A 22,269-nucleotide genomic window follows, 5' to 3' on the forward strand; every position below is an offset into this window, starting at 1 on the left:
AGCTATGTGTCTGTTTTTGTGCCAGCACTACACTCTTTTGATTACTGTAGCTTCATATTACAGTGTGAAGTCAGGGCATGTGATTCCCCAGCTCCATTCTTCTTAAGATTGTTTTGACTATTTGGGGTCTTTGGGTTTTCCATACAAATTTCAAAATTTTTTGTTCCAGTTCTGTGAAAAAGGCCACTGGTAATTTGATAGGGATTGCATTGAACCTGTAGATTGCCTTGGGTAGTATGATCATTTTAACAATACTGATTCTTCCAATCAAAGAACATGATATATCTTTGCATTTGTTTATGTGGTATTCCATTTCTTTCATCAGTGTTTATATTTTCTGAGTGCAGCTCTTTTGCCTCATTACGAAGTTTTATTTGTAGGTAGGTCATTCTTTTTGATGTGATTGTAAATGGGATTGTTTCTTTAATTTCTCTTTCTGATATTTCATTGTTAGTATACAGAAATGCAACAGATTTCTATATATTAATTTTTTATCCTGCAACTTTACTGAATTCATTGATGAGCTCTAGTCGTTTTCTGGTTGCATCTTTAGGATTTTCAATTTCGAATGATAACTTTTCCAGGTAGAGTATTCTTGGTTGGAAGTTTTTTGTTTTCATTTTGGTTTTGGTTTTTTGTTTTTTTCCAGCACTTTGAATATATCATGCCTCTCCCTTCAGGCTTGCAAAATTTCTGCTGCAAATTCTGCTGATAGTCATATGGGGTTTCTTTGTATAGACCAAGTTGTTTCTCTCTTGCTGCTTTTAAAATTCTGTCCTTTTCTTTTACTTTTGATATTTTAATTATAATATCTCTTGCTGTGGAAATCTTTGGGTTCATCTTATTTTGCACTCTCTGTACTCCTGGAGCTGGATGTCTGTATGCTTCCCCAAGTTAGGGAAGATTTCAGCCATTATTCCTTTGAATAAGTTCTCTGTTCCTTCCTTTCTCTCTTCTCCTTCTAGGACCACTGTAATGAGAATGTTAGTCCACTTGATGTTGTCTCATAATTCCGTTAAATTATCTTCACTTTTTCTCATTCTTTTTTCATTTTGCTGTTCCAATTGGGTGAGTTCCACTGCCCTGTCTTTGAGTTCATTGACTCTTTCTTTTGCTTAATCTGCTCTGATGTTAAACCCCTCTTAGTGTATTTTTCAGTTCAATTATTGTATTCTTCAGCTCTGTGACTTTTTTTCTACGAAGTACTTTATTTATTTTTTGGGAGGGGGCCTTCATTTTATTTTATTTATTTTTAACATCTTTATTGGGGTATAATTGCTTTACAATGGTATGTTAGTTTCTGCTTTATAACAAAGTGAATCAACTATACATATATCCCCATATCTCCACCCTCATGCATCTCCCTCCTACCCTCCCTATCCCACCCCTCTATGTGGTCACAAAGCACTGAGCTGATCTCCCTGTGCTGTGCAGCTGCTTCCCACTAGCTATCTATTTTACATTTGGTAATATATATAAGTCCATGCCAATCTCTCATTTTGTCCCAGCTTACCCTTCCCAATCCCCATGTCCTCAAGTGCATTCTCTACATCTGCGTCTTTATACCTGTCCTGCCCCTAGGTTCTTCATAACCAATTTTTTGTTTTTTTAGATTCCATATATATATCTGTGTGTTAGCATACGGTATTTGTTTTTCTCTTTCTGACTTACTTCACTCTGTATGACAGACTCTAGGTCCATCCACCTCACTACAAATAACTCAATTTCGTTTCTTTTTATGGCTGAGTAATATTCCATTGTATATATGTGCCACATCTTCTTTATCCATTCATCTGTCGATGGACACTGAGGTTGCTTCCATGTCCTGGCTATTGTAAATAGTGCTGGCAATGAACATTGTGGTACATGACTCTTTTTGAATTACAGTTTTCTCAGGGTATATGTCCAGTAGTGGGATTGCTGGGTCGTGTGGTAGTCCTATTTTTAGTTTTTTTAAGGAACCTCCATACTGTTCTCCACAGTGGCTGTATCAATTTACATTCCCACCAACAGTGCAAGAGGGTTCCCTTTTCTCCACACCCTCTCCAGCATTTATTGTTTCTAGATTTTTTGATGATGGCCATTCTGACTGGTGTGAGGTGATACCTCATTGTAGTTTTGATTTGCATTTCTCTAATGATTAGTGATGTTGAGCATCCTTTCATGTATTTGTTGGCAATCTGTAGATCTTCTTTGGAGAAATGTCTATTTAGGTCTTCTGCCCATTTTTGGATTGGGTTGTTTGTTTATTTGGTATTGAGCTGCATGAGCTGCTTGTAAATTTTGGAGATTAATCCTTTGTCAGTTGCTTCATTTGCAAATATTTTCTCCCATTCTGAGGGTTGTCTTTTGGTCTTGTTTATGGTTTCCTTTGCTGTGCAAAAGCTTTTAAGTTTCATTAGGTCCCATTTGTTTATTTTTGTTTGTATTTCCATTTCTCTAGGAGGTGGGTCCAAAAGGATCTTGTTGTGATTGATGACATGGAGTGTTCTGCCTATGTTTTCCTCTAACAGTTTTATAGTGTCTGGCCTTACATTTAGGTCTTTAATCCATTTTGAGGTTTTTTTGTGTATGGTGTTAGGGAGTGTTCTAATTTCATTCTTTTACATGTAGCTGTCCAGTTTTCCCAGCACCACTTATTGAAGAGGCTGTCTTTTCTCCATTGTATATTCTTGCCTCCTTTATCAAAAATAAGGTGACCATATGTACACGGGTTTATCTCTGGGCTTTCTATCCTGTTCCATTGATCTATATTTCTGATCTTGTGCCAGTACCATATTGTCTTGATTACTGTAGCTTTGTAGTATAGTCTGAAGTCTAGTGATTCTTTAAGTCCAGTGATTCTTTAAGTGGAGTTGTAGATGGGCCAGAAGAGGCAGACAAAGAGAGAGCAGCCACACTGTCTCTAATACATAGAACTTCAACCAGAAACACTGAAGTAACAGGTGGAACACACCTGCAACAAACTCCAGCTCCAAAGATAATTATTGTGTAGCTCAGACATTGATAATGGGTTAAGATTGACAGATAATTGCATATGTAAAAATCTAATGTATAGCTATGTTTTTTTTCCTGAAATGATACCCCCTTTACCTCTCTTTTTCTGAGAACTGAAAGCTATATAGATTGTTCTCCATGTACTTGTCAGCAACAATAAGCCTCAACCCATTTTAAGATGCTGTAGACTCTCTAATTTATATTAACCCCTTTGCAGATACTATACATTTTCAAACTTAAGTTTTGAACACCAATAGTTTTGTGGTGATTAAACAATTTTGAATGAAAATATGCCTCTCTAAAATATGGGGTAGTTTTTCTACGAAACAAAGCAAATTCATCCTTGTGTACAATTACACTTTCTCTGGGGCAATCAGCAGGTCAACGTTTAATACATTCCCAAAAAGTGCTCCACTCCCACCTCAGCACGTGCACGTGGGCACGCACACACATATCCAAACCCATTTTTCATATTAAAAAATCTATCTTCCATTTTTTTAAAGAAAGTATTATACTTTCTACTGGGTATTTTTAATGTGTTTCACTTATCTCTGTATATGGATTATTTTTCCTCTGCATAATTTATAGAATTCAGAGAAAATATGGTGAGGAATGATAAAGATTAGAATATACATGTGTTTAGTTGAACAGTACTAAAGACACATAAGTCAAAACCTTTTTACTGATACCCAAATACTATGAGGTGCACCCTTGTATGAAGAATTAAAATCTGAGTCACTGATTGGTTATGCAATTCTACCATGAGGTGGGTATATAATTTCTCAACCAATTCTTTTGAACAGTTTCTGCTTTACATCATTCAGCCCTACTCAGTTTAAGATTTAAAGAAGTATCCTTTATATTCCTCCTAGAACAACATGTCTACAAATATCCTAATACAGTGAAAGTAGACTCAAGTATCAGAAGAGGATGTCTAGGATCTCATCTATCTATATCTTAGGGGGATACTTTTTTCTGTTGCCAATAAATGAGAGGACATTATTACATCAGTATGTTTTGAGTAGCTTCAGATTTTCAAAAGATCCTTCTGAACTGGTGGTATCTTGGTTTGGGGTTTTCAGTATTTATCCTGGCAGCTAACATGAGGAGATTAATTATTCTTGATTTTAGTATCTCAACAAACAAGTTACTAATAATTTATCCTAGAAACCTCTGTGTGTAAAACACAGACAGAATGTGGTCCACCTTCCCTTTCTATGGAGAGCCTTTTTAGGGGGCCTAGTGCTCTCTGCCATAAGTGAACCCCTGCTAAAGAAAGCAGGGTTACCTAACAATATGTCTTCTAATAAAAAGGAAAGATCCTTCAGAGTCTAGACTTTAAGTACTGCAACTCTAAAGCATGACCAAGTATCTTTTTATTTCCTTTTCCCCCAACTAGTTCAAAAAATTACCTAAGGAAAAAGTGGTCAAGGTTGAATTTAGAAATGTTTCAGAAGGAAACGTAGATGCATAAAGAAATAAAAATTCAGATAGAATACATCAGTCAGAAAACTAGAGTAAATGTTTTGTGACACAACAGGAACTGGGCAAAGCACAGAAATTTAAGGAAGGACATCTTTTAATGTTTGAAACCAGTCTTTCTGTGGTGACTATGAAGGCAAGAAATACTACAACAAATAACTATGAATGCACATTGTACTCTTTGTAATGTCCCACACAACAATTTCTGTATTATCATTTACATCTCTTAATACTAGCACAGCATTCTGAAGTTGCCAAGCATAAGCTGTATGCAACTGAGTGAAAAGATCAAAATCTACTCAGATTTCCAAAAGAACTGCAGAACATGGAAAATGACCGTCCCAAACATGTCCATTTGTATAATCATTGACAAAAATATAACCCATATTGTTATAAACAGCATGGTTGTAGTGCCTACTGATGCTGTACAAAGGATTCCATAGAGAAAGAAACTTAAGTAATGTATAATAAATGGTTCATAGGCCAGTCATTTAGTTTCCATTTTTAAACGTCTTTCAAAATGGTTGATGCTCATGAAAAGCAATGTCCTGACAGTCCTGGGGTCTGTGTATTGCAGGGACACTGATGAGGGTAGTGATGTTTTCCCTTTGATGAGGAAGACAAGAGTTCAGGGTCCAGGATTTGTTTAGAACATCCACCCCTCTTCTGAATTTAGCAAAAGGGAACCAAATAAAAATAACTGGATCATGCTGAAGCCACATCTGTAGAAACTGAAATCCATTCCATTGTGAACATGTTGAATTTTAAAAGTTACTGTTTTTTGTTCAAAGTGTGGATTTTAATGACATCTTAATAATCCTTTAGAAACATGCTCCTGCTCAGTGTAGGGAACAAAAGTGCCGCCAGTTCTTCAACTGTAAGATAAGGTGTGTTTTGCAAAAATAAAGCATATTAAATCTTCATTTTGTAGGTTGATATTAAAAAAGGTCCTCACGTAGCTGGTGCATAAATGTCGACTCATTTGCTTCCTGGAAAGCAGAAGAAAGGTAAGTACTTAGCAGAAAGTCGTGGAAAAATGAAACTGGTAATATTTGAATTCTATATACTGAAGATGTCATGTTTTCTAGTAATTAGCCCAATTTCTCAAGCTGTGGAGAAAAGTTCTATGATGAACTTCATGGATAAGGCAATTATTTTCCCATTCCAGGATACACGGTAGGCTGCTTCCCAGCTCTCAAGAGCTGCGCATGGCCAGATAAGGAGGGGTAGCTCGTTAAATCTGCTCTGGATGAACATTTCCACTCTTTGTTGTCCCTTTAGACCATCCTCCATTTAGCGGTGTATATACTACTACTTTCCAAAGGACTACTGGCTTATTCTCTTTGTGATCCATTAAGCAAAATCACACCTTAGCTCCACCATCTTTGCTTTACTCCCTCTTGTACATCCATCTCCTTATTTTTCAATTGTTTATAAATCTTCCCAAAGGCATAATTTATTATAATATTTGAAACTGAAGCTTGTTTAAGGAAATCTATATCTGTGATTCTTCTAAATCTAGTAAATTAGGTAATCTACAGAGAGCAGTGTTCTCTATTTGTAAAGAAAAGAAAACAGACATATCATTGTGTAAAGAGCAGTAACTTTTCCTTGTAACAGTCAAATGTTTAAGCCAAGTCAATATACTTGTTGATAAAGACACTCTAGAAAGTTTTCAGTCTTTCACCTTAATTTAGCCACATAGAGACCCAAGATATTGGACATTCAGGGCTCATTAAGCACTGATGAAATAGATCATATAATTTTAATAGAGAATAGTATCAGAAAATTTTTACAACTACTATATACTTCATTTTGAAAAGCATATTCTTCCCACTAGAACAAGGTTTTGTTGTAAATTGGCTTTTCAGTGAATGATCTCTTCTATCTATTATATAAATGGTCATATGAAGTACTTTGTTTAATCATAATTCATTTGTTACTGGATTGATGACAGGTCTTAATGGTGATGCCATATTTCCTTTTTTTATTATAATGTGAATGTATTAAGTCAGCATTTTGAATACATTCTGTCCAAAAAGATTGTAGGCAGAATTGTTCAGTCTTCTTTGCAGGGAATGCCGAAAGCATCAGAACAAAAGATGGAGTTGCCTTCCTAGGCCTAAGCTGTCAATCTCACACACAAAAAATATTGGTCCAAAAATGCCACTTCAATCTTCAATTTGACTGATTCACGTTTTGAAAATGAATACTTTTGCAGTTAAAATTTACAATTTTCTGGAACGTCTCCAAAAGACAGAAGGATGGATCCATGACTATTGGAAACTCATAACATTTTATTAGGGATTAGTTGTGATAATTCATGTAAAATATTTAGCATGATTTTGGCACATTAAGAAGGTCAATAATTATCAGTGGCAGCTTCAGAATTTCTATATAAGACAGCTTACGGTCAACAACCTGATTGAAAGTAGAGTAAGAAGACTTGTTTTGAAATTGTGATTTTTCATAGCAAGTATATTGCTTTTATTTAGATTCCATATTTTTTTTGATGTTCCTGGGAAGGAAGGGTGGATGGAACCTATGGGTAAAAGTGGAAAATCCCACCCCCCCCCCCCACCTCAGGCCGTACCAGTACCACGTATATCATTAAAGAAAGGCTTCCATTTAGGAAAGATAGGGTCAGACATTCATTCCTCTATGTACAAAGGGGCACAGACATTCATTCCTCTATGTACAAAGGGGCACAGGCACTAATGTCTAAAACACAGAGGCCTGAACCATCTCTTCAGTTTTGCTAAAACTCCTATCCACATTTACCTGATTTTTCCTGTAAACTCTGAGTAATTTGGTTTTACTATGTTGAACATTTTTTGTCTCTATTTTCTTGTACTGTTGTATTCAGTTCTAGCTCCCGAATTGTAATCATTCATCAGGGCTTCCACATCATGATTTTGGACAGCATGTCTATATGCAGCAACTCTGTTTTAATATGCTATCTTCATTTTAAAACAGCATATTTTTATCTTACCTATATCATTTGAGTTTTTAATTCTCATTAATTTTTAGCTTATCTAATTTTCCTTTTTATTTTCTTTTCCTTTGTAAATTTCAGTCTCCCCAAATATCTACCATTTTCAGCTTCACATACCCTTTCCTAGTCAGAGATATATTAATTTGATTTTTTAAAATAACTAGCTAGAAATAATTAAGAAATAAAATTTAATACATGTATAGCTTTTGTGCAACATTCTAACTTTTCAAAGGTGACAATTTCATAATTTAGCCCATTCTTCCCAGAATAAAGATGAAATATAGTGATCTGCTTAATATTAATAGGCCTTATTACTCATTCAGGCTTTGTTTATAATTTACATTAAGCATCTCAAAACTTCAAGGATGTGTTAAAAATGATAGGTGACTAGACATATCCAGAAATATTTGCAGCCTAGTTTATAACCTCTTTTTGATAAAATGAAAACAATATATAAACTAATGTTATTAAAGTTGTATATAATTTTTGTTATATACTTACTTAATTTACTCTCTTTGATCTGCATGCACAGTATGAAATCGTAAAAACAATAAACATCACCACACCAACACTGAGTAAGGTAATTTCTACCAGGCCAAGGAGGTTTATTTTTCCAGTCACTTGATTTCTGAACATTTCTGCCTTCTCATCACCAATGGTACCAGTCTGTAATCAAGTTAATAAATAGCGTTATTTGGTTAGATTTGAGAACAAAATACTCAACTCTCCACTTAAGTGTATCACTCTTTTTTTGAAACACCGCATAGATGTTAGTCATCTTTATCTGTAAGACAAGCCAATGGAATTCCCTTTGCATGTTAAAGAAGGCAATAAATGCCAAGGTAGAATATTTAGAGAGAGAAATATAATCTTCCTCCCTTGTAACGTGTCAGCTAGCATTCTTCAATATACTGATTTCATTGATAAATACAATGGTCTTACTGGAATATTCTCCAATTTTCCAAAGGTTGTTTCTTAGTGGCAGAGGAAAATGTCAAGGGTCAACAGTTTTCTTCCTCTAAAGGCTTATGCAGTTCATTTCCTAGTCCTGTGGCTAATCAGTTCCCTGATTTGTACTAAAAATATTTTGTCAGGCACTAGATAGACTGCCTACATCTACTCTAACCTGGTTTTTATAAGTTTGGTTGCCTTTCATTAGCACTACAACATTCACATTGAGTTATTTGGAGTTACACATTTGCATGACTCTTTCCTAGCACATGCATTATGACAGGAAAAATTGTTTAATAAACACATTATGAAAATAAGAACACTGAAATCTAACATAATTGTGATACTTCTGTGTGATTTGGTACTCTCAAAATAATTATTATATAATTAATAATATATAAATCTCCCATATATGCAATGGAAACACAAGTTCAAATACTATATATGTGTACTCAATTTTCAAACATCAAAAGCTTTTTCTATCTACTGAGAACTTTACTGTTTTTAGTGACTAAGAAATAAAAATACTAACCTCATTAAGCCAAAGAATAGGCACAAAATAGTTCTGCTTCAGACCCTTCAATGCTCTGTAATAAACATTGAAAATAATTATGAAAATATATACTAATATACTACCCATATATGACAGAAATGTTAGTAATTATTAGTGAAAATAAATGTTCAGAAATTAGCTGCTCTTGAAACTTGGTTAAGTACCTTGATGTTTGTTCCCTGTAGTGAATCATTTAAATTTTAATATGCCTGTTTCTCAGACATCTTTCACTCTTATAAATCTTCCTAATACAGATTTCTAATTAGACTTTTTCTAAGCATATGTTTTGTCCTTTCAACAAATTATACCCAGGAAACTAAAATATGAATGCTAGAAACTATTCTCTTGAAAATATTTGGACAGCTAGCAAAATGAGCAGTGCCACAAATACTCATTCCAAAATATGTGTAAATACCATTTCAATACACACTAGATATAATTCTAAATTACAAATGAAAGTTATAAGCATTTAGTAATTATTTAATGACATAAAGCCAAATGAAGGTGAAAGTTTTATTATTTCCACTTCCTGTCATAGATATACCCACATTCTTACAAGGAGGTAGTAAAAAATCATAACGAAACTTTTTCCAAGGGACTCACTCAATTTTTCTTGCTGGCTTGACCAATATGTTGATCTGCAGCCGTTTTGCAAATCGTAAGGTAAATCCAGTTATCTAAAAAAGAACAAACTAAAAAATTACCAACTTATTTTAAAAACATTCTTTTATAATATCCAAAACTTATTTTTACTGTTATATAGAACCTAAGGTGAAACTGTTATACTTAAAACTTGTGAAATTTATTAAATAATTAATTGGACTTATTAAATATTACATACATAACTCTTCATAATTACATTTTATGTGTATATGCCTGTGTGTATACAGATGTATACACACATGCGTATATATGTGCACGCGTGTGCACACAATTTTTTGCCCAAACTACTGTCAAGGTTTTAGTTAGATTTTTTGATATTTATCAGAACTGGTTTTGGGGAATCAACAACAACAACAGTAGTGAAACCTAGAACTCATGTAGTCAGTTTAAATCCTGAACTATATATTATCAAATATATATTCAGTCAGAATCCATGTATCGTCCATATAATTATAATGCTACTTCTGTCATTTAAACTGAAACGTGACTACTAAAATCCTGGCATTTCATTTAACTGTTGACAAGGGAATATTAAAATAAAAGTTAAAACTGTTACACTATAGGAAATTTAATAGATTTTTTTACACTAAGTATATCATAGATCTTGCCTCAAATGCACATATACCCATAAAATTTTTTAATCCCTCAAGGTCTACAGTGTCCCTTCATGTAAGCAATACTTGCAGTTAAGTATAAAAGAAGCATAAAAGAGTACCTTATACCAAATTGTTTTAAACTTATTAGAATCTTTTCCATCATTGTTATTCCTGACCTTTGCTGAAAAACTAAAATTAAATTACCTTGACATTTCATAAGCAACAATAGGAAGAAATCAATGTAATTTTCATTGAAATAAAAGTAATTTATCAAGATTGTGATACAATAAATATGATCAATAGATGTGATTGACAAAAGGAGAGAATTAAATTTTTCCTTCATTTTTAAAAAACAATTAAGATAGATAAATAATGTATTTGCTTACAGGTTCAACATCTAAGTACGTGCTGTGTTCTTCTTCATTTGGACTTAAACCTTCAATAGGTTGTGAAGTTTCAGGACTTGCATATAGAAAATGAGGAAGTGAAATATACACGGGTTTTCCTGAAAACAAGTTTTAAGAGACAATTGGTATAAATTGTTTTCCTTGTTTCATATACCACTTAGGAAAGACTTCCTTGAAAATAAAGCTTTTTAAGTTAGAAAGAGAAATGCATAAAGTTGGCTTTGAATACTAATTGGGGGATGAGGGTGAGGGAAAATTATTATATCTGATCGCTTTTTGATCAAAAATAAAATATAAATTTCTGCATCATCTTACTAACCATTCAGTTGATGTCTGTTGTTTATCACTTAGGTGTTTATTTTCAATATGTCATGCTTAGCTGCTGAACACAAAGTTACAACCATATACCTTCATGTTTCAGGCAGTAGTATGTCTCTGGACTGAGAATTTATTTAATTTAAGAGGCTTTTCTTTCTTTATTCTCACCCATTCCAATATGAAGAAGGTAAGCAAAATAAGATAAGACTCCAAATTTCATGTTTGAATCAATTCTTGTCTCAGAGACACCCTGCCCTTATTGCTTTCACACTTTAAATTTTTGGTGGAAAGCATTCCTGGGTGAAGTTTAAAGAAAACTACAAATTATGGCATGGATTGTGCCATCGAGAACTTTTACTCACCGTCTTTGCATTTGCCAATATCTAGCACACCATATGAAGTACAGTTTTTGGAGATAATTTTTTCTGTGCAGAAACAGTGGTTGTCTGGATTTTGAAGTGGAGATGCAAAAGCCAAGGATGGAAGAATAAATCTATACACAGGGATTCCTTTCAGATTAATTTCGGCTCCAAACACAGCATAGATTGACCTAAACACAGATAAAGATCTTCATTCTGGGAAACTGAACTTCATTCTGGACATTCTTTTTTTTCTTACTCTTAAATTTATATTATTGCCTTAAATTAGAGAAACTGGATATGATCTTGTTGGAATTCTCGCTTAATTTTTAGGGAAAAAAATTCTTGTGAAATTCTAAGATATACCAGAACTCAATACCTGAGTATGAGCTCTTCCTACCTTTGTTTTCAAAAGCTTCTGAGAATAATTTTTGCTTGTGAACTACTATGGAGTGTTTATACTGAGGACATTTCTCAGAGTTTCCTTTATAGATTAATTATTTATATGACTCCCTCAAGTCCTCTATTTGTGCCCAATTTAAATGAAAGAAAAATAAAATTTCAATCTTCTACAACTTAATCCTGGAGAGAAAGGCTGCTCACTTCCTGGGGTGCGTGCATATGGGTTTTGATATATATCTCCTACACTCCCCCATTTACCAAGTGTCCACCATAACCCCAGCAATGTACCGGGACTCGATACATGTTTTCTAATGCCCAGTTAACTCTAGTTGAAGAAATGCTGCTCTTTTCAGTTTTACAGATATGGAAAAATTCAGAGATATTAAATGATTACCCACACCACAAGCGTTTAGAAACAGGGCTAGGATTCAAGGATATCGGTGTGTGTGCCAATGCTTTTGTAATAGCCGCTAGGCCCCATCAATTTGAAAAGGTGCTATACTGTCTGTAGAGCACATTAACATAGCTCTGTGACTGTGGTATCATCCTCTTTGGACATCTTTACAAAGACTGAACATGCCTTTCTAGACTTGACTGTTATTACACATACTACTAGTTTAGTAAAAGAATGAAAATATAGTTCTTGCTTAGAAATAACAAAGAAGAAGATGATTTGCATTATGCAAAATATCCTCCATCTTTCAATTTTTTAAAGACTTATGAACACATTATGAATTCCATATTATATTTCTTCTTAATACATCAAGAAAAGACTTCCCTAAATGTACTTTATTTTTCTCAAATCACATGATTATTAAGTATGAGCTTCTTGGTCTGTGTTTTATCTCTTAGGGGAAGAACTGTGACTTCGAGAAATACATCAATGTCTTTGTCCTACCTGCAAATGTCAGAGGAGAAGAATTGCAATACCTGGGTCTTCTCAACGAAAGGTGGAAATGATGCTGCGTCTGTTTAAAAACCAAGCCGGTGGCAAGGGATTAGGTGTAATGTGTGTCCTAGACAAACCTAGAAATCCTGATTCCAGCAGGGTTAAGAGAAATATGATGCAAACTGTATATATAATATTAAAATTCTCCGGTAGCCACATTTTAAAAATGAAAAAAGTATCTGGTATATTTTATTTAACCCAATATATCCAAAATACCATCATTTTAACATACAATCAATATAAAAATTAACAGAAATCTCAAAATCCAGTGTGTACTGTATACTTACAGCACATTTCAGTTTGTACTAGCTGCATTTCAAGTGCCGAATTGTGGCATGTGCTAGCAGCTATCACATTGAACCAGTCTGTACACTATACACAATCACTGGTATTTAATTTCATACTAAATTTTCCCACTCCTTAAAAATAAATGAAAGTTAAAATCGCACATTGTTAAAACTGTGATTGTGTGTTTTGAAATCCTCCACCTATCAGTAGAGTGGCACTTTTCTTACCTTGAGGTTCCTTTAGAACTCATTTTGGTAAATGTTGTTCTTACTTTTAATAATGATTCATTCACCTACCCTAATGTCTGATTAATATTTTTTAAGTCACTTATTGAAGTTCTCTCACCAAACAAACAGAATTTCATGCAAATGGTTGGAAAATGTACACATCAAACTAAAAAGGGCAGTTGTTGAGTTTATTGAATCTCTACTATGATTATGATCCATGGCACAGCACAAACTGGATATAAGCCGAAATAACAAGATTATGCCTCCATTTGCTCCACAAATGAATATCACCAAAATGAGCCACCACTGAATGTGTCTGTTCAAAACAGTAAGATCCATCCTTCAATTATGAATACCATGCTCTTTTTCTGGTAACTGCACTAACCTTGTGATCTTATTACATTTCATTTATATTTTTTTGATAAGTGAAATGTAACAGAATATCTCAATGAACTTGATACTGACATTGAGAGAATGGGATATTGAATATTACCTTAAATTCCACAGATAGGCCCCTGAATGGGCATTGTCTACAACTGCTGTCCCAACACCTTAGCCATTAAAGGAAAAGAATACCTTGAAAAGCTTTAAAAATGATCTGAAATATCATTGAAAATTGTGTCATAATGACACCAACAATTACTATGGGCCATGACCATAAGATAGCTGATATTAGCAGGGCTCTTTTTTGTAATACATTCAAATGTAAATCAATATTTTCATTTTCTGTCTCTTTAAACTTATTGAAGAAGATAGAAGAAGTACATCTAAATCATGATAAAAAAACACCTTGGAACATTTTCCATTTCATTAGTCTCTTTCCCAGTGCCATAACTAAGAATCTCTCTCACAGGGATTCCATCAGAGTCCTCTGGCCTGTTCAGTCTACCTTTACTCCTAGTTTGTTTTACTGCTTTTTCCTTCTTAGATACTTTTAACTTCATGCCTGATGCATATGTATTTATATTATAGTCATTAACGAGTCTTCTAATTCCTGTTTTAAAACTTCTCTACTTCTCTGTTTTGGACAAAGTTTTAAAATATATTTTTAAGCCCATAAACAGTAGTTTACTATTTAGAAGAAGCACAGTATATTTTTCTCTGTATCTAAGGACTGAAGTTTATGCTTATGAAATTACTAGAGTTAGTGGTATTGGGACACCTGACTATTTGCAGAAATGAACTGCTGAGAAAGGACTTCCTCACCCATCCCCATGACTCAAAGCACTACAAAGCAAACTCAACGTTTGGGTTTGCTGTTTTCTTCTAGAAGAGTGTTAACAAAATTAAATAAACATGCAAAACTCAGCAATACGTTGGTGAAAATGAACATTCTCTGTTTCCTTTTTATTCCCTGCCTTTTACATAACTTTGTATTTAACATTTTTCATCTTCATTATATTACTTTCCTATAAAGTATTGTCTCACTAGCTTTGTAAACATTATACTCTGCTTCTGCTTCTTAGCAGCTGAAAGTTCACCTCTGATTTTAATTACCTCATGGGATTCGATTCCCATTGCCTTTTACCATCTTAATTCTTAAAATAATAGGCATATGTGTACTTTGCTTTTCTTTAAGGAGAATAACCTGGATCTACCACACACTAAATCTAAATTCATAGTACCTTTTTTCTTCACAACTCTAATTCAGAATGTTCATTTCTGCATACATTTTTCATGGTTAGTACACTTATAACCTTATTTTGTTGCTGCTGCTGTTTTCTCTCTCGTTTCTGATCATCTCATTCAAAAATCCATGGCTCTGTCTTAACATCTTCACTGATTCTACCTCATATTGAAACCTCAGTTTGGATGCATGTTTTACTTTTGTACTTATCTTGATTTTTTAATTCTTTCAGTTTTAAACTATTATCTACACAGTATTTACAAAAGATGCAGACAGTAACTACTACTCTAAAACTTTCTAACCCCTGACTTCTGTGGCCAGGGAGGGAGTTCAATTAAGTAAAGCTTTTATGAAGCAAACATTTCCCCAGGAATGCAGTAAAGGCTCATCCTCAATGGTTAATCTTCAGAAATCCCATCACATTAGACAAACACTTACTAAGCCTACATAAGAACAGAGATTCTGAATTATGTTGTAGGGATACAAAGATAGGTAAATGCATACCCTCAACCTCCAGAACATTGTAGGTACCCTGGTGGATTTGTAGGAGAAAGGAGTTGGTTTCACTGTGATTATTACCACAAAACAAATACCCTTACCTGTACCATTAATCATGTCACAATAACTTGGCCAATAGGAGAGATTCCTTAGGAATAAAGAAAAAAAGAAAGAAAGAAAGAAAATGATCAGTCTCATTTCAACAGCACCTTTTCACATTACATTGTCTATTATGAGTCAGTACTCCTGCAAAAATAATAAATATTGATTAGACTAGATGTGTCAAATGCTAAGTTTAAGAAATGTCCTAAGTCATTTGGTCTATGTTTCATTTGAAGTTTGCATCTTGTTGAGATAAATGAAGTGCCTGATGCCATTAAGTGGCCAGATTATACAGTAAAAGCTGCCAAAAGTTGGTAGTTAGAAACAACTTGGAACAGAGTTCTGCAAAAAGAAAATTGAGAAGCACTTGTCAGAAATTTAGCTCTCTACTTAGGGGAAAGGTTTTTTGTTTTGTGTGTTCAACTGAATAGGAGGAAAATATTAACCAGACAACTGGTATAAACTCAGTATGAGGGAAGAGGGGAGTGTGGAGGAGGACAGAAAGAAGCAGATGTTTGATCAGTAGAGATTAGAAATATGTAGATAATCAATTTATACTTTTCCTCTCTTTTATCTCTTACGTGAGTGGGCATTAAAGTAGGATGGAGTTTATTAATTTATACTCTGGTATCTGCATAAGATATATGTATCGACATATATATCTGGAAACAATAAAAACAACAATAGTGATAGTTTCTCTGCACACTCAGCCACTTTTTGGTGATGGAAAATGGGTTTTTCACACTCCCAACATACCACCCAATAAGATGTCAAGGCAAGCTATTGCTTTTTTTTTTTAATTTAACTTAATTTATTTTTATACAGCAGGTTCTTATTAGTTATCTATTTTATACGTATTAGTGTATATATGTCAATCCCAATCTCCCAATTCATCCAACCACCATCACCTCCACTGCTCCTGCTTTTTTAAACAGAGTAAACTTAATCATGCTCAGTCGTGCCATGGTCAGTTAAATTAACCTCGTCATAATCTTAAACTCATGTGAAATTCTTATTCCAATTTGGAGCATTTAGTAACTCTCCTCAAAAACTCTCTGTAATATTGAAATAGAGGAAATGCTCACTTGCCTCAACGTATAGTGAGTTCCCCTAAAATGAGCATTTAGATGTGTTCATTTTCCTCTATTAGAATTTTTAACAAAAATACATGACTATGAACTCTGTAGAACAAAAAGGACTACACGAGTGTTTAACTGTTTTAAGCAATTTTTAGATAGGAACGCAGTGTGAGGTAATGTTTGCTTAATTAATAAAAATATTTCATCTCTTTTGATTTTGATTATTCTTTGTCAGGAAATCACTGACTTAAAAGTCATTTTAACTTTGAGGAGAAAAGGCTTTTCCCTTAATATTTATTGGGGTTCTTCCTATTTTAGATATATGATGAATAAATTAGGTGTACTCCAGATAAACAGGCACGAGCTAGGGGAAAGTAGGAAATCATGGCTATATGAACATATCTCATTCTACTACTACTTCACAGGAGGCGTGCTCCTTATTTTCAAGTTTAATATGTCAGTTTTAGCACTTGAAATACTACTTCCCTTATTGCATTGATAAAGTTTTTAAAAGCTAAGTTATCAATATGGAAAATTATTTCAAGAAAATTTTGAAGGGGAAAGTCATGAAAGTGTTGGCATGGATTCATTAAGCTTCCACCTTTATAGGCACATTTAATCATGTCCTTGGAATGAACAATTTTTCTTTGACATGCTCGGTTAAAATTAAAAAAGCAGAAAGATATATTTTCCTACTTACTAGACGATGGAGTTGAGGTATTGATTTTCTTCCTTTTCATTTGTGGTTATGTAATTATATGAGTGCATGATAACGCTGGTTATGCAGCAGAGACGGAAGTAGTCCCTTTAGATTTCTTTATGTAAGAGACCCTGTGCATAAAGGTCAACCCTCAGTGGGGCTGACACTCAGCACCTATGCACTAGTGTGACCAGTCGTCACAGCTAAAGGGTTAACGCCTGGCAGAACGGGAGTTTCTAGGGCTGAGATACAGGCAGGTCTGTTCCATAGGTTGGTGCCTGTACATTACCAGTTGTTAAAAAGTTTCTTGCCTGCCTTAGAGTATCCTAGTGACACACACACACACACTTTGTGTGAATACTTACTTTTTGCCTTTATATGTGTCGATTATGGCAACTTTGCTTATGTCATCCTTTCCGCTGAAAACTTTATAAACTCCGTCAGCAGTATTGTTGTACTGAAAAGATATGTACAAGAAAAAATTACTTCTACAACAAGCCACATTTTCCAAGTTATCAAATATGTAATTAACTTACTTACACATTTCTCAGTGGTTGTTCATAATTATTTTATATGATTTGAAATATACATGTGCAATAAAGTTTTAAAATGTTTGGTCTTTAACATTTTAAAAAGACGTAATATAAAAGGTGCCTAGAAATAAATGCTAGATGCTGAGACAGAAGGAAACAAATAGCAAAGCTGACATCCAACTCTAGCACACTTTTCATAATTAAGCCAGAAAGGCCATCTTAATCACCACTCCTATTTTATTGAGGTGAGGGGATAATGAACAAAACCTATGAGAACAATGACAGATTTCTAGAAGTAGTCTCAATGTTATGATCTTTAATAAGATAATAAGTGGTTATGAAAGATTAGGTCACAAAATTTAAAACAGAATTAGCCAAGGAAAGAATTAAGAATGTTTGCGTTAAATAATAGTAAATGAATTTATTATCCCTTAAGGCTTTCTGTATTCATATTTGATTGATATATGAACTTGCAATCCTAAAAACCATCTAAAGTAAAATAACAACCATGAACTGGAGAATATAACTAATATGTCATATAGTGCCAAATGAAATCACAGTCATATTTTCAATGCAGTAGTCACCTTGTCCTATTTATAATTCAAAACATTATGCTATAACTAAGTACATAACCAAGTTCACATTTTTCTTTATCTCCAAACTGCCATTTCATGGCATTTGTAGATTCCTAGAAGTTCTTATCAACTAATTCTGTGAAAATATGACATTGCTGATTTATCAATCTGCTGTGCAATTTCTGGTGACTTTTAAATTTACATTGAAATAAATTTGTAACAGGTCTAGAGAAGGAAGAATGATACGATGAATACAATTAACAAAAATAAAAATATGGTATTAAACTTGATTTTATCAGACAGGAAATCAAAACCAAAAACAGCGTTCAAAGTCTTACCAGCTTATAACCTTATTTTTGACAATTGTATATTTATCTAAGAGTGGAAACTTGATTAAATGTGCTAAATTCAGATAAGTAAATTCTCCCAACTGAGAAAACTAAATCCATGTAGGTAGAGACTTCTAAAAACTTAGAACATGTATTCCCAGATCAGAAATAGGGGTAACACACTAAATGATAAAATTATGAATTGCCAGTGCCATCATATTTATCCAATTAAAGTCTAACAGTATCGACATTCATATTTCGTACTCACAGGATAAAACACACCAACTGTAGTAGTAATAGGGTATGGAACCAAACTCAAGAATGGGTCCTTATAGCCCCACAATAGTTCTTTCAAAGTTCTCTTTTGAAACATAGACGATTTTGACTTCTTGATAAGTGAATTAAGTACTCCTTGAATAAATACGTTTGGGTAGAGGTGGGGTGCGGCCTGCAAAAAATAATCACCATTTAAGACACCAGTTACAGTAACAGATTTTAAACAAATAAATGGAAAATACTAGAATTAAGTTTGATAAAACAGTTTTCAACTGTATCTTTAAAATGACTGCCAAATCTTGCCAAGACTAAAAGTGTATTTTTTCTTCATCTCTGAATGATTACATTTCTCTGCCTCAGTGTGAGCCACAGGAAGACTTTCAAAGTTAAATCCTCCTTTTTAAAAAATACACTTAAAAAAAAAAAGTTATTTATTTATTTATTTTTGGCTGTGTTGGGTCTTTTTTGCTGCGTGCTGGCTTTCTCTAGTTGCAGAGAGCGGGGGCTACCCTTCTTTGCTGTGCGCGGGCTTCTCAGTGCGGTGGCTTCTCTTGCTGCCGGAGCACGGGCTCTAGGCGCGTGGGCTTCAGCAGTTGTGGCTCACGGGCTTAGTTGCTCCGTGGCGTGTGGGATCTTCCCCGACCAGGCCTCGAACCCGTGTCCCCTGCACTGGCAGGCGGATTATTAACTACTGCGCCACCAGGGAAGTCCTAAATAATACACTTTAGTTTTCTAATTCAGTTGATTATTCGATAATCTTGTTATCTTTCCAAATGAGTGTAATTCAAAATAATGCCGTAAGAACACATTTTCATAAAAATGACAAAATAAATGATATCTAATGGTAGTTCTAATCATGAGATTAATTACAGAGGATTCTAGAGTATTTCAAAACCAGTAATTTCGCTGTTTGTCTACTCACTGCCACAGCCAGATTGAGAACAGTGAAAGTGTCATTCTCGGTTCCAACTGATAGTGAGGGTTCGAAGATGGCACCATTGGGCTGTAGGAAAGAGACGGTGTGGGTCTCAGAGTCCTGGGTTATATTTTCCTTGGCTAGATAACGAACTCTGAAAAAAATAAGTAAATAAAATTCAAAATAATTGTTTCAAGTGAACATTAAGTCTCATATGCCGTTCATTCATGCAACAAATAATTTTTGAGTGCATAGACTATGTCAGAAATTAGGCTAAACAAGCAGGTTAAAATGATATATAAGCAAATGCTGAGTTTCTAGCAAATCAGAGAAGGCGGGGTGGGGTGGGTGGGGAGGTGTCTTAGAGGTACAGAGCAGGGGAGAAGGAATACGTCTTATTATAGGAGTTTGCACAGAGTCTGTGGGAAAACACAGAACAGGTACAAACCCAGGCTTGGGATGGTTACGGTGGGGATAATGGACAAGACACAATTCCACATAAGTAGTCTGAATGACAAGGAGAAGTTTAGTTTGGTAAAGCAGGGTAGAAAATAGAATGTAGAAGATTAAGGAGTAAGAACATGGTGTAATTTTAGATACGCAAACATTTCACTATGGTTGGTTTACAGAGTTAGAGTAAGGAGAGTGGTGGAAATAAAGCCACTGAAATAAACAAGATCTCAAACATAAAAGGGTTGTGTCCTGTACTCAGATATTTAGCTTTTTATCCTGAGGGTCGGGAGGAAGACAGCAGAGAGGTTGAAGGAAAGGAACAGTAACAGCACGTTTCCATATATTAGAAAGACTTCAAAGTGCACAGCCTTTCCACCACTGGCTTTTCCATAATTTCCAGTATTTTAATGAGAATTAAAGATAACTAATGGAATATAATTTCCACTTTAGAGATCATTCCCCTCCATCTCTGCCCCATATATTGTATACTTATTAGTTCTAAGCTCCTGGCTCTAAAATCTCTAGGCAAAGTACCAACTACTTTTTAGGAATGTGGTGAAGGGTTATATATGGAAAAAAATCTTTTGCAAGTATAAGATATTTACTGAGATGAAATAAGGTATACATTATTCATTGCTATATCATATATCTGAATGTCTATTATGTGAGGTTCTAATAGTTATCTGTTGCTATCTAACTAAGGTAAAGACTGAAAAAGCATGGGACTGAAATGGAAAAAATAAAACAAACCAAAAACACGTGACCTGATTTCAATCAGGTATAATAAAAATGTAAATTCCTATAAGATAGGTATTATGTGTGTTTTGTATCCCCAAGCAGTGTCTGGTACATGGTAAGTTCTTGGTAAATATTTTTGAATGAATAAATTTACTGTTCACATTCTTTAAAAAGAGAATTCACAAAAAATAGAAATAGATTTTATTTCTAATGTAATTTCATCAAGCTTTATTATTTATTCTTCTTGGAGTACTGTAGACATGCAAAGAATATAAAAATCTGGAACATCTCCCTGGAGAGTCTACTACTCGTCAATTACTGTTTTCTATTAGATAACTGTATATTAAAATTAGATAACATATTAACATTTAAAATTAAAATACTTTAATTTTCAGGATTATATATATAAAATAATTGAAATAGCAAAATAATTGTGACCCAAATTCTAGTCTACTTAGTTATACTTACATTGTACCAGTAGATGGCACTGACGAACAGAAAAATCCTTTAAACTGAGGCCTGGGTTTAGAAGGTACTTTTAAAAAGAGAACCTAAATCGCTAAAGTTTTTGTTTAAAAATTAGAATGTATACAGGTTTCAGAAAGTGTTGGTTAATAAGGCCAAAGGGAGAAATTTGCCTCAGATTTTGCTTTCTATGTACTCCTGCCAAAACAAAGTAATTAAAAAAAAAAAAAAAAGATTGGATCTGAGAATATTCTGAAGGAGCTACCAGGTCTTCATAGAGATGGTGTAGGTTGGAACATATATAATTCAGATCTCTATCCAGGCAATTTTATGCTTTGACCCATGTCACATCTTGTCAAAGTTTCATCAAGCTCACTTTAGCAGCCAAAAGCCAAATAAGCCTGTGGTTCTGTTTGAGGAGAGACATCTCCTCCACTTAGAATTTCAACTGAGTTCAGGGTGTAATTGATGGGCAGGCAGGATCACCTCAACACGTGGAAGACTCTCAAACTATTAACTTTTTCGGAAAGGTAAACAGTCATTTTCCCATCATTTAAGGCATCCAAGCATACACTAAGGACTGTTTTGTTGACATCATGAGACAAGATGACTTGTAGTTGATCACAAATTCCTTTAACATTGTTATATAAATAGGAGTTTATTGTTTATGTACTTTAGCTGCAAATCCAGCTTCTCTTCTCCATTCCTCCTCTCACTGCTTCTCCAAGTAAATCAATTATATCTAACCCACCCCCTTTCATCCCTTCGAGAGCAAGGTTTAAGCCTCCAAG

At 34.2% G+C, this 22,269-nt stretch overlaps 1 protein-coding gene across 15 annotated transcripts in view; it reads right to left on the bottom strand.

Moving 5' to 3' along the window:
• Positions 1-4,558: 4,558 nt before the first annotated feature.
• Positions 4,559-22,269, bottom strand: part of LOC132372058 (platelet glycoprotein 4) — a 258,202-nt gene continuing 240,491 nt past the window's right edge. For all 15 annotated transcript variants that reach the window (XM_059934062.1, XM_059934065.1, XM_059934054.1 and 12 more), the window contains 11 exons: positions 19,829-19,976; positions 18,899-19,078; positions 17,559-17,650; positions 15,414-15,460; positions 12,622-12,691; positions 11,325-11,512; positions 10,624-10,742; positions 9,582-9,655; positions 8,958-9,012; positions 7,976-8,140; positions 4,559-5,468 (listed from right to left, as the gene is read on the bottom strand). In XM_059934062.1, the coding sequence (XP_059790045.1) occupies positions 7,976-8,140; positions 8,958-9,012; positions 9,582-9,655; positions 10,624-10,742; positions 11,325-11,512; positions 12,622-12,691; positions 15,414-15,460; positions 17,559-17,650; positions 18,899-19,078; positions 19,829-19,976 (1,138 nt within the window). In that variant the 3' untranslated portion in view covers positions 4,559-5,468. The remainder of the gene's footprint in view (positions 5,469-7,975; positions 8,141-8,957; positions 9,013-9,581; positions 9,656-10,623; positions 10,743-11,324; positions 11,513-12,621; positions 12,692-15,413; positions 15,461-17,558; positions 17,651-18,898; positions 19,079-19,828; positions 19,977-22,269) is intronic.

The sequence above is a fragment of the Balaenoptera ricei genome, chromosome 9, assembly GCF_028023285.1.
Source record: "Balaenoptera ricei isolate mBalRic1 chromosome 9, mBalRic1.hap2, whole genome shotgun sequence".
Classification (NCBI taxonomy): domain Eukaryota; kingdom Metazoa; phylum Chordata; class Mammalia; order Artiodactyla; family Balaenopteridae; genus Balaenoptera; species Balaenoptera ricei.